Here is a 17,995-nt window from a genome sequence, read left to right as displayed (position 1 = left end):
ACGCACCCAACGGGTTGTTGACTCTCCTTCCTCCTGGACAAAGGCAGCTAAGTCCACAATTGACATGGGCTGCTTGCATGTATCCTTGAAATTCTGGATAAACCAGGCTCTCAACTCGGCCCATGATCTGATAGAATTAGCCGGCAAGCTCTTTAACCAAGTGCGGGCCATCCCTTCTAGCATCATGGTGAAGTATTTTGCACATGCCGCATCATCCACATCCAGCATCTCCATGGCCATCTCATAGCTTTCAACCCATGTCTCAGGGGATAAATCAGCGGTGTAATTCGGCACCTTACACGGGCCTTTGAAATCCTTGGGCAGGCGCACATTGCGCAATGCTGGGACGAGACACGGTACTCCCAAAGAACTAGAAGTAACTCCTGGTTCCACCGACGTGGTTGGACGAATCGGAGTAAGCTGACGGGCTTCATGCTACGCTGCTAACTCGGCCTCTCTGCGTGCCCGAGCCCGGTGCACCACCTCCTGAGCATCACCAGCACCACCCGCCGGGTTATTGCCACGGGGCGGATCACGGTTCCGCGCGTTGCTTGACACTGCCAGTTCATCCATACGCCTGCTGTAACTCCGGCTTGGATGGGGAGTGGAATGAATCCGATCACGACTATATGAATAAGCCTCCTGTTGAACCAAGGCTGCCTGAAGAAGCTCCTCAACCCGACGCGTCTCGACCGCCGCCGGAGAATCGCCTTCGATTGGGATGGCCGCCAGCCGTGAAGCGGCAGCGACAATGTTGTCCATCGGGTTAGAGTAATGACCCGGTGGCGTTGGGACATGCGCTGTTACGATGTTGTTCTGACGAGGCGGATCCACCAAACGTGGCTGAACCGGCGCCCCTGCTCCAGGCGCCTCCGCCCGGTTTACCACCGGCGGGTTACTGGTCCCTGCTCCTGGGGTGTTAAAGAGGTTTCTAGCGTCATAAACCGGTGGCAGGCGAGATCGGTACCTCCTCTTCAGGACTTCGTTCGACGCACTCTGCTCCAGCATAATCCGGTAAGCCTGTGCATCCAAAGCGGCCCGTTTCACGGCCATCCTGGTATCCTCAGCTGCTAAGTCGGCTTTGGCCTGGGTGATTTGATCTTTCACCTTCGTGATTTCCACATTGTGTGCATCCTGATCCGCCGGGTTAACCTCCGCCATCAGCGTTGCCAACGCGTCAAACAAATCAGATAGAACTTGAGCCGGCGGTCGCACAGGGCCTCCTGCCCCGGCCGCTGTTGCCGCTGCTGATCCGGAAATCGTCGCCGCTGCGGTCGAAGAGTGGAGCGCCGGTTGCGTACCGGCCATGAAGATCGCAACCCGGTTTGGCAGATCAAAGGGGTCCGGAATACTGTCGCCATCGGAACAGCCCCCAATCCGGCCATCTTGTAACTGATATAACGCCTCGGTCTCTCCGGTCGATGACTCGTCGCCGGAATAAACAACGGTTTCACCACTAGATTCCGATCTATCCTCAGATTCCCCTCCATGGATGACTCCCACGAAGGCACGCTTCATGACAGGCTTGACCCGGGCAGATCTCGCACGCTGAGCCGTTTCGACGAGGTCGGTGCAGATGTCCGGCTCAGGGCCCGGTTCACCGATCTTGCCAATGAAAACGTGTATGCCACCAAAGGGGACCCGGTACCTGTACTCGGGGCCCCAGCCTGCATCGTCGATGTAGAGCTTGCCGTGACGACTCTTGGTCATCCGGCCCACAGCGTAACCCTTGAGTCCTTCGAAGCTGCCCTCCAAGAACTTGAAACCATCGTGCGATAGCCCCACGGTGGGCGCCAACTGTCGTGGTTTTGTCACGGCAGATGTCCTCGTGAAAGGACTTAGTCGTGGAGCCATCGCTACGGGTTAGCTTAAAGGGGTTATACCGGACAAGGGACACGAGAGTTTTATACTAGTTCGGCCTCTTACGATGAAGGTAAAAGCCTACGTCTAGTTGTGATGGGATTGCTGGGGTTTCGATGACTAGGGAGCGAATACGCTTTGCCTGAGTCTCGAGTTGTTGTCTGTTGTTCCTGAACCGCCGCCGGGTCGTCCCCTTATATACATGGGTTGACGCCCGTCGGTTTACAGAATCCCGAGGCCGGCTCATAAACGTGTCCGGCTCGGTCTCCGCTCTTTCTATCTTACAACACAAGTTTACATATCAATACCGGTTTATGTCTACGGGCCTTAAACCGGTTTTGGGCCCTGGGCCTTCATAAAGCGTCACCGTCTGTCTTCATGGGCTTCAGATATAATGAACTACTGATGGGGTTAACCCGGCCTCTCATGGCCGGTTTACGCCCAGTGGTAATATCCCCAACAGGGTCAATACACAGGTCAATTGAGCAGTGCTCCAAGCTTCGCTCCCTGAAGTTGAGCCATAATCACCTCAATGGTAACATTTCTATCGAACTAGGGATGTTGGTAAACCTACAAGATTTGTATCTAAGTGACAATTCATTCGAAGGCAAGATACCGAGTCAGCTAGGTAATCTGAACATGCTTGAGAACTTGAATCTTTCACACAATGCATTGAACGGCAGCATTCCCTCATCATTTCAGAGCCTGTCAGCCTCTTATCCATGGATGTGTCATACAACAAACTGGAAGGGCCGGTTCCACGAAGTGTGTTCTTTGAAGATGCTCAAACTGAATGGTTCTTGCACAATAATCAACTCTGTGGTGTAGTTAAAGGTTTGCCCTCTTGTGAAATTACTAGTCGTGAACAACATAAGAATTACCAAGTTGTTTTACTAGCTATAATTCCTGCCACTATTGCTCTTGTGCTTATCACCACAGTAGTAACAATATTGAGATATAAAAGGAAGAAATATAGCACAGGAAGTGGTAATGACTTGCAGCAGACAAAGTTGTTCGCCATCTGGAACTTTGATGGACAAGATCTGTACAAGAAAATTGTTGACGCCACGGAGAATTTTGGTGATAGTCACTGCATTGGAACTGGAGGTAGTGGGTCAGTGTATAGAGCTGAGTTACCTAGTGGTGAAATATTTGCGGTGAAGAAGATCCATCTGATGGAAGATGATGAGTCATTTTATCATGAAATAGATGCATTGATCCATATTCGGCATCGAAACATTGTGAAGTTATTTGGCTACTGTTCTGCAACCCAGGGAAGATTTCTGGTGTACGAATACATGGACAGAGGAAGCTTAGCAGAATCTTTAAAGAACAGGGAAACTATAGCTGAATTGGATTGGATAAGAAGGTTAAATATTATCAATGATGTTTCCCATGCTTTATCTTACATGCATCATGATTGCTTTTCACCGATAGTCCATAGAGATATATCAAGCAACAACATTTTGCTTGATCTGGAATTCAGAGCATGCATCTCTGATTTTGGTATAGCCAAAATACTATCTGCGGATGATTCAAACTGCACAAGGCTTGCCGGGACAAAAGGGTATCTTGCCCCAGGTAAATTATATCTATTTCTGTTAGATCTGTGTGTTGTTATGTTTTCTTTCTCGTCCGATCAAATATGAAAATTTTACGTTTATTTTGCTAAGGATGCCAAGCAGTAGAGGATAACATACTAATTTGTACAAATATCCTATTTTTTGTTTAATCAGTTATTCTATCATGGTTTTGTTTATCAACTACGCTTTGTTTGTCTCTACTCTCTTGTCTGTACAATCTACATTGCCAACAGTTATTGAGCCGATATGTTTAGCAGTTGGGTAATAATAGACCTTTGTTGTGTGGTCCTCTAAATTCAGTTTCTTGAAGTGTCGGAGAAATCTAACTCTTCAATATTGGCATGGCAGAGCTTGCATACTCAACAAGGGTGACAGAGAAATGCGACGTCTATAGTTTTGGAGTGCTCACGCTCGAGTTGTTCATGGGACACCATCCAGGTGATTTTCTTTCATCCATGGCCGAGAAGAGTACGTCACTCAAGGATTTGTTGGACATCCGGATCCCACTCCCAGCGGCTGAGGTCGCAAGCAAAGTATTCAAAGTGATCACATTTGCTGCTCGGTGCATAGAACCAAATCCATCACGCCGTCCAACAATGCAACAAGCAATCAAGGTGTTCACTGCAGCTGGAGGACCTGATAATCATGTTGATCATCTGCATACTGGCATTGTTATCCCTGCCTGCTGGTCGTGAATGTTCTTAGCAAATTGATGTTTTTTGCGTCGATTAGACACTGTTTGTAATGAATCTTCGGTACGACAGTTTGTTGCATCATTAGCTTCGCGCCACGTACTATTTATGTTGGTTGTAAGCGATGGAGAATAACCAGCAAGTAGCTACCTTTAAATTTTTGCATAGCAGGGCCCCTACTATGTCTTCAAGGCAATACTAATATTTCATTTTCATCCTTTCTTGGAGGATGTAGGAGCCCATTCAACTGGTAATTTCATATGCCTGAGTTATATTGGCGTGCTGATTTCTTTTAGATCCTTTAGTATGTTGCCGTTTAAAAATGTTATAAATATTTAGCCTTCAACTGGTACAGGGCAGGGGATAGAAATGGTATAAAGCACTAGCCATCAGAATGCTTCTGCAAGGCATATAGTAGTTCTCAACAAAGGAAAGCTACTTGTTACAAGAAAAGAGGCAAATTAAGCAGCCCCCAAGCCCCCTTCAACTACTTCTATTTTTGAAAAACTACTTTTAACAGGACAAAATGTGGATCATTGTTTTTTTCTTAAAGAGGCAAAGCAGCCCCCAAGCCTCCTTCAACTACTTGAAAAAAACACAGTAGAGACGCACACTCACTCCTATGAACGCACTCATCCTTAATTGATTGGCCTGCAGGTTCTGAACAATTGCTAGAAAAGCACTCTGCTGCCAATGACTAGTTAGGCATACTATATTGCATCATCCATCAGAAGTGATGTCAGATTGATAAATTGTGCTTGTGTAGCTCACCTCTCATCATTAATTTATTTTCCTGGTAACTTGATACTGCCTCCGTTCATATTTCAATATGGACTACATCCTGATTGAAATGAGTGAATAAATACACTAAAACTTGTCCATATACATCCGATTTAGAAAAATGTTATGTAGTAAAACATCTTATATTTGTGAATGGAGGGAGTACTAATTAATTTTATTAGTATATCCAAAGAGCCTGCAGATTTATTTATGGCTTGGTTGATATGTGATTCAGATGCAGTACTACCAAATTGTGACATACATTTTCAATTGTAAAAGACCATTCGATTCACTTACCTCGGCTCATATGGCCAACTACATGCATGTTTGTTATACTCATGACCTGTATAATTAGTCATATTTGGAGAACAAAAAATATACAGACATTTTGGAGAATGAAAAAGGCAAAACTGGTCAGTCTATTTGATTGAGCTGCCACGTACAGTACATGAGATGAGAGAGACCATCCACTCTACGGGGAAACCCATATGTCGCACCACAAAAGTATCACACAATCCATATTCTTCTTCCTACACTTGCTCACTGAGAAGAATGTGTATGCATACAATGCGACTGAAGAGTGTATGCACACACAGTAAAAATTCTGTATATGCAGGAACAACATAAACACAGTAAAACCACAACATTACTAGGTGTTGCAGGAACCAACAAGAAAACAAATTTACTAGGTTGGCACAAGTGCATATGCATACACGTACAGTAAAAATTCTGTTATTGGCCACAATCTAAACACAACATTCTATTAATCTGTCTCTGCATCTTATACTCCGGAAGGTGGCAACAATCTAAACACCGATGGACAAGTTCTCCGAGAAATATTGATGTGCTTTTTCAGGCATGCGAAAGCTGATGATAACATGCAGACCATGGTAAAAAGTAAAAAGTACAAATGACCTAGGAAGCAGTGGCATCTTGGATGCATTTCAATCACTGGTCTGAGATCTCAAGGAATCAAAAAACATTATGCCTTCTATCTATAAAGAGCTTAACTGAGCACATCATACACAAGATGGCAGCAAGTATAAACAGCAGCTTTTAAACCTCGATCTATGAAATTCATGCATTCTTATCGAAACAAAGTATGTAGAATCCAAATAAGGAGCAGGCAGAAGTATGTAGGCATGGAACATATAGGCATCTTACACTTACAGTACCACCCAAAAGACGACTCCACGCACAAAAGGATAATATAAGTCAAATCTCTCCCCTTTCTAGATTTTTTTGGAAATGGAGGTATACCCCCGGCCTCTACATCATGATGATGCATGCGGCCCTTTTATTAAAAATTCAGAAAGTATCATCATAAATGTCTTACAGCTCGCAAACAGAGCAAAACAGAGCACAAAAACTGAAAAATACAAGTGGACAAAGACAATCGATACGGTGATAATAAGGACAAGCTCCCTAGACTCCTATCCTGTTATGCGAAAGCCATCCGAACCGGTTGAATATAACCCGAGCCACCATCTCCCATTGGTTGCACCCAGTAACCAAAGGCTCCCTAGAGTCCATAGAAGTGAGTAAGGACCACGTACGGATCCAAGCTGTAGCTATGAAGATAACCTGCAAAAAAGTTAAGTTGTGTTGTCTGTTAAAAATCATATCGTTTCTGCAGTTCCATATAGCCCATAGTAACGCACATATTCCAATCCGAATACGAGCTGCCGTGATCTGTTCAACCCCAGCTAACCACGTCCCAAACAAAGACACAATATCTACTGAAGGATTGATATTAAAAGCTACATGAATCGTTCTCCAAAGTAACTTGGCAAGTGGGCATTCAATGAATAAATGTTGTATTGTCTCATCCTGAGCACAAAAACAACACCGCAAGTTACCTACCCATCGCCTCTTAAGTAAGTTGTCCTTTGTGAGTATGACTTGCTTGTGGACAAACCACATAAAAAATTTAATCCGCAAAGGAACCTTAACCTTCCATATATGAAGTGACCGTGAGATGGGGCCAAAATTAATCAGATCCGTATAAAAGGATTTCACCGTAAATATCCCATTTTTAGTTAACTTCCATTGTGTTGAGTCCGGCATGTCGGAGAGTCGAACTTCAATCAATCTCCGAACCAAGTGCATCCAGGCTGTCCATCTCTCACCCACTAACGTACGTCTGAACTGGATGTTCAAGGGAATAGTTTGAAGGACGATACCTACGTAATCTTCCTTATGTTGCACAATATTGTAAAGGGTAGGATATTGTAAGGCCAGAGGTGTCTCTCCTAACCACGTATCCTCCCAAAATCTTGTTGACATCCCGTTGCCAACCAAGAATTTGACCCTACGAAAGAACATATCCTTCGTTCTCATAAGTCCCTTCCAGAACGGCGAATCAGTCGGTCTGATGGTAGCCTGGGCTAGCGTTTTCGAGTGCAAATACTTATTGCGCAGTATTTGAGACCACATGCCCTCCGGCTCTGTCTCTAACCTGTACAACCATTTGCTCATAAGGCATTTATTCTTAATCTCCAAGTTCTCAATACCGAGACCCCCTTGGTCTTTAGGTCGACAAAGGATATCCCATCGCGCGAGACGGTATTTCCTCTTGGCCTCATCAGACTGCCAAAAGAAACGAGATCTAAAGAAATCAAGTCGCTTTCGGACCCCTTTCGAAATTTCGAAGAACGAAAGTAAAAACATTGGCATGCTGGTCAGTACTGAGTTAATCAAAACTAGTCTAAAACACAGACAGGGAAACCCACCAACGAAGTTAATTGACAATAGCCAGCTTATGTCTTGGTCCTGTCAATGGCTGCTGGGCTTAAGCCTGAAGGTGAGAGAACCTGAGTACACTCGGATCTAGCACAAGTAGGCAGCAGCTCATCATACCACAAAACTAGAAACTGAGAAGTAGAGTCTGTTGCGTCAAACCGGTGGGAGAGGAGGCCGCCTAGAGTCCACACGAAGCACTAAAACTCTCATCGAGAAGAGCCAGAATATCACTGTGGCAAGCATCGCGGCGAATACTCTGACCAATAGAAACCACAGCCAGGTTCCGGATATCCTGCATCTGTCTCTGCATCTGCTCAAGGATAGCCGTCTGGGGATCAATCTGTCTCTGTCTCTGCATCTGCTCAAGGATAGCCGTCTGGGGATCAATCTGTCTCTGTCTCTGCATCTGCTCAAGGATAGCCGTCTGGCGATCAATCTGTCTCTGCATTTGCTCAAGGATAGCTGTCTGGGGATCGATCTGTCTCTGTCTCTGCATCTGCTCAAGAATAGCCGTCTGGTGATCAATCTGTCTCTGCATCTGCTCAAGGATAGCCGTCTGACGATCAATCTGTCTCTGCAGCATGGGAGGAATGTCATAGGTATGACCAGCCAAGCCTGCAGCCTCTGCGATATGACCACCCGACCCTCCTGCCTCTGCGTCGTGAGCTCCCTGCTGGCCAAATCTGAACTCATCAGGAACTGGGGGTGGCGCCATATGTTGGCCATGATATGTGTCAGCTTCCCCATTAGTGGTGTCCCAAAGAGCTTGCTCCTGTATGCTCGGGATAAGTGCACGGTCCAACTCTACATGCCCATCATCATCAACTACAACTTCCATGTGGGCTGGAAGTGACCTGGTCACGAGCTTCCTCTTGTCATCGGGCTTTGGAGCCTTGTACGACTTGTCATGCTGAAGTTCCCTATTCTTGAGCCTCCTCTTGTCATCGGGCCCCGGAGCTTTGTATGGCTTGAGGTGCTGATCTAAGGTCTTTTTCATGCCATCCTCAAGCCACCCTTTCTTGTCAAACAAGTGAATGAGATACAGGGCATAGGGTAGCTGACGTTTGATTGTCAGAATAGTTTCCTGCATCTCTGCAATCATCAAATCTACTATGTCGACACGCTTTCCTGACCTCAACAAGTGCAGAAGCCAAACCTCAACTGTAGATAGGGACTCGCGGCCTCCAATTCTAGAACGGATCGTCATCCTCGCAACTGTGTTTACAACAGCTGCTTCATGGTTCAACTCACTTTGGTATTTCCATAACTCCATCACGGCATGAGGTTTGATGTAAAGGTGGCAAATGTCCTCTAGAGGTGGCAAGTGAACTTCATCACCGTTCCCATTAGGGTATGCCAAGGGGTGCACTCGGACACCACCGCAAGACACGCCAAGACACCCGGAGAAATCGTCCCTAGACAACTCACGCTGTTGGTTCCCAAACATGAACTTGATCCTTGATCGGTCTGGGTGAATCCGTAGTGTGGCGTAGAACTGACGAATGTACGAGTCAGCCCAGCTGAGGTCCCGCCTCTCTAACAGCTTGTCAAGCCCTGGAGTAGCTACGAAGTATCCACGGACATCAACATCTGCGCCAGCACTCCGGTTGACTAACGGCCAGTCGATCCACCTCATATCGCTGACCTTTGACTTGAGAGCAAGGTACAGGTCCTTCTGCACGACCGTCCAGAACCGGCTGCTTGTCAGGCGACGAATGTCTCTGAGGTGGGAACCACTCTGTCTCCGCGACAAGCCTGAGCTTCTTCATCTTCTTCAGATTGTATTTGGAGTAGTCCACGTCAGCCCGCAGACTCGGGAGAGTAGGGCGCCGACGAGAGGCGGTGGCTGAAAAGGCAGTTGCACTAGTAGGTGAAGATGCCTTTGATTTAGATTCAGCTCTGTCTAGTCGGCCTGTCTTCTGCCCTTCCATTTTATCCATGTCCACAAGCACAGGCACTCACAGTGAACCCTAAACCCTAGACCCCTGGCCTCGAGAAAACCAAGCAACCTGATTAAACAAAGGGAAACACCCTTTGTCTCCAACAAGCAGAAATGAATGCCACTTTGTTAAGCACAACCCACGGCCCAGACGCTGACCACAGCAAACCGAAACAAATACAGCTTGACACACAGCCGCGGCCACTGCTCCTTGGTCCCTCCTTCAATCAACCTGAACACAAGCCAAAGCGTACAGGGTAATCAAGTCAGCGACGTGTTAATTGTCCAAGCTAGCTAGCTAGCTAGCTAGGGTTTCGGTTGTTGCCAAAAATTGTGGAGAGTGAGCAAGTAGCAAGGGACGGGGGCGAACCTAGCAAGCACGACCCGGCCCAAGGAGAGTGAATCAAACCCCGCACCCCGCGGGAAGGAGAGCAAACGTGGCGGCGGCGCCGCCGCCGGCGCTGGAGCCCACGAGGACCCACTGAACCATCGGCGGCGGCGCACCCGACGGCGCAGGAAGGCGCTGCGGCGGCTGGGTAACCTGCTTTGCTGGAGATGATCGGCGACAGATGGGAGCCCTGTGGCGAGCGCACATGTTGGAGAGTCAGCTTTGCTATACGAATTCTTTACATTTGTGGTTTAATATCCAGGTTGTTATCCGTGTCCGTCCTTTAAACGACCCAGAGAAAAATCTTCATGGTCACAGTCGGTGCTTGAAACAAGAAAGTGCGCAGAGCATCACATGGATTGGATAGCCAGAAACTCCTTTCACATTTGACCACGTTGCTTGTGAGTCAGTGAATCAGGTCAGCTTCAAAACAATCTGATTGATGCTCTTGCGCTAATTATTGGATCGTGATCAAAGTTCAGCTTCAAAACAATTTGATTCATGCTCTTGTGCTAATCCTTGGATTGTGATCAAATCTTGAATTTGCAGGAAGTGCTTTTCCAAGTTGCTGGTTTACCAATGGTTGAGAACTGTATGGCTGGATACAATAGCTGTGTATTTGCTTATGGGCAGGTATATTGTTATAAGTTATAACCTTAATTTTTCTCACTTATAATGTAAAATTATATTCATGCGGTTAAACATTTTAGTTGTTTGCAGACTGGAAGTGGGAAGACACACACAATGCTTGGCGAAATCAGTGAGTTGGGAGTGAAGCCTGGTCCAGAATGTGGCATGACACCGCGTATTTTTGAGTTCCTGATTGCGAGAATCAGAGCGGTAATTTTTCTTCCTCTGTTGATTGATAACACAAGACTTGTTGCTGACGACATTGTGATGTGTCTTATACTGCTATGGATTACAAATCTGTTATGTGTGAATCCTGAGATTGCAGGAAGAAGAGAGCAGGAGGGATGAGAACCTTAAGTACAACTGCGAGTGTTCTTTCCTGGAGATTTACAATGAACAAATTACAGATCTTCTTGACCCTTCATCCACAAATCTTCAAGTATGCTTTCTTGCTGTTGCTTTAAGTGTATGATCTAGTAGTGCGATGTACTAAGCATGAAACTTGATGTGCAGCTCCGAGAAGATACGAGGGTTGGTGTCTATGTTGAAAATGTGACTAAACGTGAAGTTACGTGCGTCAGTGACATCATAACACTTTTGATGCAGGTAAATACGTTTGTTCTAGGATTTTTTTCTTCTTGCAAGTATCCTATGATGACTGTCTGTGTGCATATGCCTGAAACCTACTGCAGGGTTCTGCGAATAGGAAAGTCTCTATGACGCATATGAATCATGCAAGTAGCCGCTCCCACAGTGTTCTCACATGCACTCTTGAGAGTAGGTGGGAGAAGGGTTCCATATCTAACACACGGTTTGCACGATTGAATATAGTTGATCTCGCCGGGTCTGAAAGGTAGATCAATATTCTCACTTGCCTCACAATTTATCTGGCCGGGTCTGAAATCCCAATCCGTTGATATATGCATTTAAAACAGGCAAACGTCATCTGGTGCTGAAGGTGAGAAGCTGAAGGAAGCTTCTAATATCAACAAATCATTATCAACACTCAGGTTCGTGATTAACACTCAAAATCGCAAAACATATTTTAATATGAAAAAGGATTATTTACGCTTTTATTCAGTCATGGCTACTTTCCTGGATTGTGAATTTCAGCCATGTGATAATGAGTTTAGTTGATCTTACACATGGAAAAAAAGGTTCCTTACAGGGACTCAAGATTGACGTTTCTTCTCCAGGTAAGAACCTCGAGATACCAATACCATGCTATTGTTTTACTTGTTGCTGTTTTCCCTTGATGTCTAGCTAGTGTCATTCTACTCCCTTCATTGCTTACAGGATTCACTTGGTGGAAACTCCAAGACATTGATCATTGCAAACGTCAGCCCTTTGTTGTGGTAAGGAACTTTGTGACTTTGATCCAAACTGAAGAAAGCATGAGATCTTGTTTGGTATGCTCATACAACTTCTTGTGTGTTCATTTAGTTCAAGTAATGGAACACTCAGTACTCTCAAGTTTTCTCAGCGTGCAAGGCTCATTCAGAACAATGTATGTATTTCATTCTTAAGTCAGTTTCTTTTGTTACACATATATCATAGGTTACCATCACTTGAAATTTCTGTTCTCTTCAATTCTGAAGGCGGTTGTCAATGAAGATGCTATAGGGGATGTGCGTGCTTTGCAACATCAGATACATGTCCTGAAGGTTATGTCTGCAGAATTTTAGTCCTACTTTCGTTCTGTATAACACTGCTGTAAACTGAAAGATCATTTTATCAGGAGGAGCTTGCTGTCATCAACCTTGAAGATGTGCCTCGAACACATGGAGCCCTTGAAACTGAAGAGCAGCGCAAAGCTGAGGTTGTTTGTCATCTATGTAAGGACAGAGAATCTGCCATTTGCGAATTGCAGATGCTGCGGTCTCAATTTACCAAGCTTCTGCAAGAAAAGGAAAATGCGGAAGAATGCCATCTCCGGAGTCAAAGAACTATTAAAGATTTAAGTTCTGAGGTCCTTGAATTGAAGTCAGAAATAATTGACAAAGAGAAGGGCTATGAAGCTAGAATGAAAGAATTGGAGATAGATATGCAAGAAAAGGATTGTGATGCCACAGCATCACTTATTTTATGGCATAAAGAGAAAGAGGTAACGTCTTGAAAGGCCATTAGGCTTCTATTGAAGTTCTCATTGCATAATTCGTTTTGTGTCCTCCTGAACAAATTAAACAGTTCGACTTGTAAATTAGCATATATTCACAGTGTTAGGAATAAGCAACTTGTATTCCCATGATGCCATAGGCCGATATATATACATGTACAGGTGTGGAACATATGCAGGAAACCCCTTATACAACGGGATAAATACAAAGGGGTACATGACCTATATTATAACTCTAACACCCCCCCTCAAACTCATGGTGGAGGAACAACACTGAGTTTGGAGAGATAAAAGCCATGTTGTGCTCTAGTCTGGGCCTTTGTCAGGAAATCCGTCAACTGCTCGGAAGGCACATACTGAAGAGCAATAACCTGATCCTGCACAGCAGCGCGCACATAGAAAGCATCAACACCAATATGCTTGGTGAGCTCATGCTTCACAGGATCGCGCGCAATGCTAATAGCACCTGTACTGTCAGATAAGAGCAGAGTCGGTGTAGTGACAGAAACACCAAAATCCTGAAGTAACCACCGTAACCAAGTCACCTCTGCCGTCAAAAGAGCCATGGCTCGCAACTCAGCCTCAGCACTCGAACGGGAAACTGCAATCTGTTTCTTCGTCTTCCAGGCAATGAGAGAACCGCCAAGAAAAACACAGTAAGCAGAAAGTGAACGGCGATCAGAAGGATCACTAGCCCACGTAGCATCCGCATAGGCCTGAAGCTGTAAAGAACTGGAGCTAGGAAAGAATAGACGGTGAGAGATCGTGCCCCGAAGATATCGGAGAACACGAAGGAGATGACTATAGTGAACCGATGTGGGAGCAGAGACAAACTGACTCAGAATATGAACCGGATAAGAGATGTCCGGACGAGTGACAGCTAGATAGACAAGACTGCCAACAAGATGACGATAACGCGTCGGGTCAGGGAGAGGATCACCATCAGTAGCACGGAGGTGAACATTGAGCTCCATAGGAGTCTCAACAATGCGCTCGTCAGTAAGAGCAGCACGAGCAAGAAGATCCTGGATATACTTTTCCTGGGATATAAAAAAGCCATCAGAGGTAGAAGAGACTTCAATCCCAAGAAAGTAGCGAAGAGGTCCAAGATCAGACATAAGAAACTGCTCACTAAGACGGGCCTTTACAAAGGCAATATACTCAGGGTCATCCCCAGTGATGACCATATCATCAACATAGAGAAGAAGAAGAGTCCGGCCACGAGGAGAAAGGTGAATAAACAATGCTGGATCATGAGCACTTGCTGAAAAACCAGCAGTAGTGACCACAGAGGCAAAACGCTCAAACCAGGCGCGAGGGGCTTGCTTAAGGCCATAGAGAGAGCGACGAAGACGACACACCATGCCATCAGGAACAGAATACCCAGGTGGTGGCTGCATGTACACCTCCTCACGCAGCTCACCATTAAGAAAGGCATTCTTAACATCAAGCTGAGATATAGACCAGTGGCGTGCAGAGGCAACGGCAAGAAGTGTACGAATAGTGGTCATATGGGCCACAGGAGCAAAAGTCTCGTCATAATCACGACCATGCTCCTGCTGAAAACCACGAGCCACGAGACGAGCTTTGTGACGCTCAAGAGAACCATCGGAGCGAGTCTTAACCTTGTAGACCCACTTACAAGTGATGGGACGGACTCCGGGAGGAAGAGAAACAAGATCCCAGGTACCAGTGCGTTCAAGAGCAGCAATCTCCTCTGCCATCGCAAACTGCCATTCAGGATGAACAACAGCCTGACGGTAAGAAGTCGGCTCAAGAACAGCAGCACCAGCGGTGGGAAATCCAAAGCGATCAATAGGCGGACGAGGACGAGAACGCAAGCCATAAGTAGGCTGAGAGGAAGAGGACGACTCATCCAAGGAAGCATCCACAGGTCGTGAACGACGAGTGTAATGCTGAGGAAAAGATGGAACAAGAGAAGGAGGAATCGCCAAGGTAGAATCGGGGGGTGGCGACGAAGAAGTCACCGGAGATGAAGGTGTAGAATCCAGTGACATGCTAGGTGAGGAGACCGGGGAAGATGGTGGCGGCGAATCGACGAGGGGTGGAGAAGCAGAGGGAGTGGAACGAATAGGCACAGGCGCGACGGGGGTGATAGGTGAGTCAGGAAAAGTGAGGAAAGAGATATCCTCCACTGAAAAAACGAGGAAGATGGGCGTGGGTAGAAAGGACGAGACTCATCAAAAGTCACGTCTCGAGAGATACGCATCCGACGACCGATAGGATCCCAACAACGATAGCCCTTATGCTCATCACTGTAGCCTAAGAAGACACACTCAACAGACTGAGCGGTCAGTTTGGTGCGTTCGCGAGGGGCAAGAAGAACATAGCAAACACAACCAAACAAGCGAAGCATCGAATAATCGGGAGAACGATCAAAAAGACGCTCAAAAGGAACACCACCCTGCAAAGCAGCGGACGGCTGAAGGTTGATGAGATAGGCGGAAGTGGAGATAGCCTCGGCCCAAAAATGAGGCGGAAGAGAGGCGGCGATCATCATAGCACGAGCCGTCTCAAGAAGGTGACGATGCTTGCGCTCAGACACGCCATTCTGAGCATGAGCACCAGGACAAGAGAACTGGGCAAGAGTACCCTGCTCAGCAAGAACACCACGCAACATCTTAGAGATATACTCGCCAGCGGAGTCAGCACGAAAAACACGAATGGGTGAAGAGAACTGAGTATGAACCATGGCAGCAAAACGCTTATAAATAGACAACACCTCACTACGTGAAGTCATGAAATAAAGCCATGTGTAACGAGAAAAATCATCGATGAAAATAATATAGTATTTATGACCACCTTTCGAAGCGAAAGGAGCCGGACCCCATACATCAGAATGGACTAAATCGAAAGGACGCTTAGACACTGACTCACTATGTGAATATGGTAACTGAATCTGCTTGCCAAGACGACAACCCTGACACTCTAAAGAGACATCTCCTGAGACAGACCCCAGAAGACCTCGACGAACTAAAGACGATAACCGAGAACCACACAGATGACCAAGTCGATGATGCCACTGCTTGAAGGAACCAGTAACAGAGGCGACAGCAGCGGAGGGACTGGCGATGGTGGTGGCAGCAGAAGGAACATGAAGCCAGTCCAACTCCCAAAGACCCTGAGAATCACGGCGGCGAGGGCCAGCCCCAACCAGAGTGTGCGTGCGACGATCCTGGACAGAACAAGAGTCAACATCAAGGATGACACGACAACCAGAATCAGTAAGTTGACCAGCAGAAAACAGATTCATGGTAAGTCGAGGAACATGAGCAACATCAGGAACAGAATAAGAAGGAGTGGAAAGATGGCCTCTACTAGCAACAGAAAGTGGAGTACCATCAGCAGTGAAGACATGAACAGGAGAATCCAGCGATCGAAGAGAGGACAAAGCGGAAGAATGAGAAGACATATGAAAAGAAGCTCCAGAGTCCAGAACCCATGGGGATGTACCTGACTGTGTAGAGGGCGGGTGCTCAGTGCGGGAAGCATCAGTCACAGAACCAGCAGTACCCGTCGAGGAAGAACCTGAAGCCGCGAGCAGACGCTTAAGTCTCAGAATATCCTGCTCAGTCAAAGCAATGGCTGAAGCTGGCGAGGGAGATGACGAAGTCCCTGAGGAGGATGATCGCGCCTTGCGCAGGTGTTTCCGCTTTGTGTAGCACTGGGACTCAATATGACCATCATTGTTGCAGTAGTCACAGTGTGGACGGGGGCGACCTGAGCCTCCAGAAGGAGTGGGCAAGAGCGGCGGAGCACTCGAGCGAGAATGGGGCGGTGCAGCAGGTGGAGTGGAAGAAGCCCGAGTAGCGAGCACAGAGGGAACCTCCAGCAAACCAGCACCACGTAGGCGAGTCTCCTCAGCACGAATCTCTGAAAGCGCCTCCATGAGAGAAATACGGCCACGAGCAAACAACTGAGCACGCCGGGGCTCAAACTCCTTACGGAGCCGAGACAGGAACTCGTAGACGCGATGAAACTCCAAATCGGCCTGGATAGCCTGGCAGCAGGGGCAAGTACGACAACCAGCACTGCGGAGAGAATCAAGCTGGCGCCAGATAGCAGAACTCTGTGCATAAAAGTCATCAACAGTAGAGTCACCCTGCTGAAGAGCATGCTCCTGACGAACCACAGAAAGGTATAAGGCATCACCAGAGGGCTCATAGCGCTGACGAAGACAGGTCCACATCTGGAAGACAGTAGGAAGACCCAGAAACTCAGAAGCAAACTGAGGCAGAACACTAGCAGTGAGAACAGCTGCAGCACGAGCATCATCATCAAGCCACTGGGTGTAAACAGACAAAGCACCATGATACGTCTGAAGAGCCTCCTCATAAGCCAAAACCCTCTCATCATAGGCACGATCAGCAGCCTCATCAGCAATCTTAGCCGCATCCTTGGCGGCCTGATTAGCATCCGTAGGAAGAACCAGTGGAGTCGGCGGAGTAGGGGCCATCGGAGGAACCGGACGTGGCGGACAGCAGACCTCGCCAGAAAGAACACCCCAGAGACGGATGCCACGCATGTGAATGCGCATGAAGCCAGCGAACTCGGTGTAGTTAGTACCATCGAAGATCACCGGACAGCGAGGGACAGCAACATAGCCCGATGCAGCAGACATTTTTTTTATTTTTAGGAGAGACCCGAAATCAGCAGAATCCGAGACCCGAAATCAACAGAGCACCGGACTGGCGAGATCGAGCAGGCGGGAAACCACGAGCAGGCGGGAGACCGGGGCTGGCGGCTGTGACGTGCGGAGGGAGCAGCGCCCGGCGACCTGTGCGGGGCTGGCGGAAGCAGAAGAGCGCCCGGCGCGTGATGAGGAGGCCTTCATGCGGGGACGCTTCGGCCGGGGACCACGAGCAGGCGGGAGACCGGGGCTGGCGGCTGTGACGTGCGGAGGGAGCAGCGCAGCACCCGGCGACCTGTGCGGGGCTGGCGGAAGCGGAAGAGCGCCCGGCGCGTGATGAGGAGGCCTTCGGGCGGGGACGCTTCGGCCGGGGCAGCGGATCGGAGCAGCGGTGGCCGTCACGACGGGATCGAGCACGAGTTGCGGCGTGCGAAAAAGAAACCCTAGAGCTCTAATACCATGTTAGGAATAAGCAACTTGTATTCCCATGATGCCATAGGCCGATATATATACATGTACAGGTATGGAACATATGCAGGAAACCCCTTATACAACGGGATAAATACAAAGGGGTACATGACCTATATTATAACTGTAACACACAGTAGATTCAT

The 17,995-nt window shown here is 47.3% G+C and overlaps 1 protein-coding gene and 2 long non-coding RNA genes across 3 annotated transcripts; all 3 read left to right on the top strand.

Annotated features, from left to right (window-relative positions):
• The first annotated feature begins 2,286 nt into the window (after nucleotides 1-2,286).
• On the top strand, nucleotides 2,287-4,138 carry LOC123124386 (MDIS1-interacting receptor like kinase 2-like). Its single transcript, XM_044545008.1, has 3 exons — nucleotides 2,287-2,488; nucleotides 2,563-3,441; nucleotides 3,792-4,138. Exons 1-3 carry the CDS (start codon nucleotides 2,287-2,289, stop codon nucleotides 4,136-4,138), a joined length of 1,428 nt encoding a protein of 475 aa, XP_044400943.1.
• A 6,210-nt stretch (nucleotides 4,139-10,348) lies between these two features.
• Nucleotides 10,349-10,790, top strand: LOC123124385 (uncharacterized). The gene is made up of 3 exons (XR_006461067.1): nucleotides 10,349-10,402; nucleotides 10,534-10,617; nucleotides 10,705-10,790. It is a non-coding gene; the product is annotated as an uncharacterized lncRNA (long non-coding RNA).
• A 128-nt stretch (nucleotides 10,791-10,918) lies between these two features.
• On the top strand, nucleotides 10,919-11,380 carry LOC123124384 (uncharacterized). The gene is made up of 3 exons (XR_006461066.1): nucleotides 10,919-11,053; nucleotides 11,128-11,220; nucleotides 11,307-11,380. It is a non-coding gene; the product is annotated as an uncharacterized lncRNA (long non-coding RNA).
• The last annotated feature ends 6,615 nt before the right edge of the window (nucleotides 11,381-17,995 follow it).

Source organism: Triticum aestivum, chromosome 5D (genome assembly GCF_018294505.1).
Source record: "Triticum aestivum cultivar Chinese Spring chromosome 5D, IWGSC CS RefSeq v2.1, whole genome shotgun sequence".
Taxonomy (NCBI): Eukaryota; Viridiplantae; Streptophyta; class Magnoliopsida; order Poales; family Poaceae; genus Triticum; species Triticum aestivum.
This window is presented reverse-complemented; position numbering and strand designations above follow the sequence as displayed.

Excerpts from the sequence above, each read along its gene's own strand:
- LOC123124386 (XM_044545008.1), top strand. The coding sequence starts at position 2,287 with ATGGCCGGTTTACGCCCAGTGGTAATATCCCCAACAGGGTCAATACAC. Across the intron at positions 2,489-2,562 it reads CAAGATACCGAGTCAGCTAG|AGCCTGTCAGCCTCTTATCC; the intron begins GTAATCTGAACA and ends TCATCATTTCAG. Across the intron at positions 3,442-3,791 it reads AAAAGGGTATCTTGCCCCAG|AGCTTGCATACTCAACAAGG; the intron begins GTAAATTATATC and ends TTGGCATGGCAG.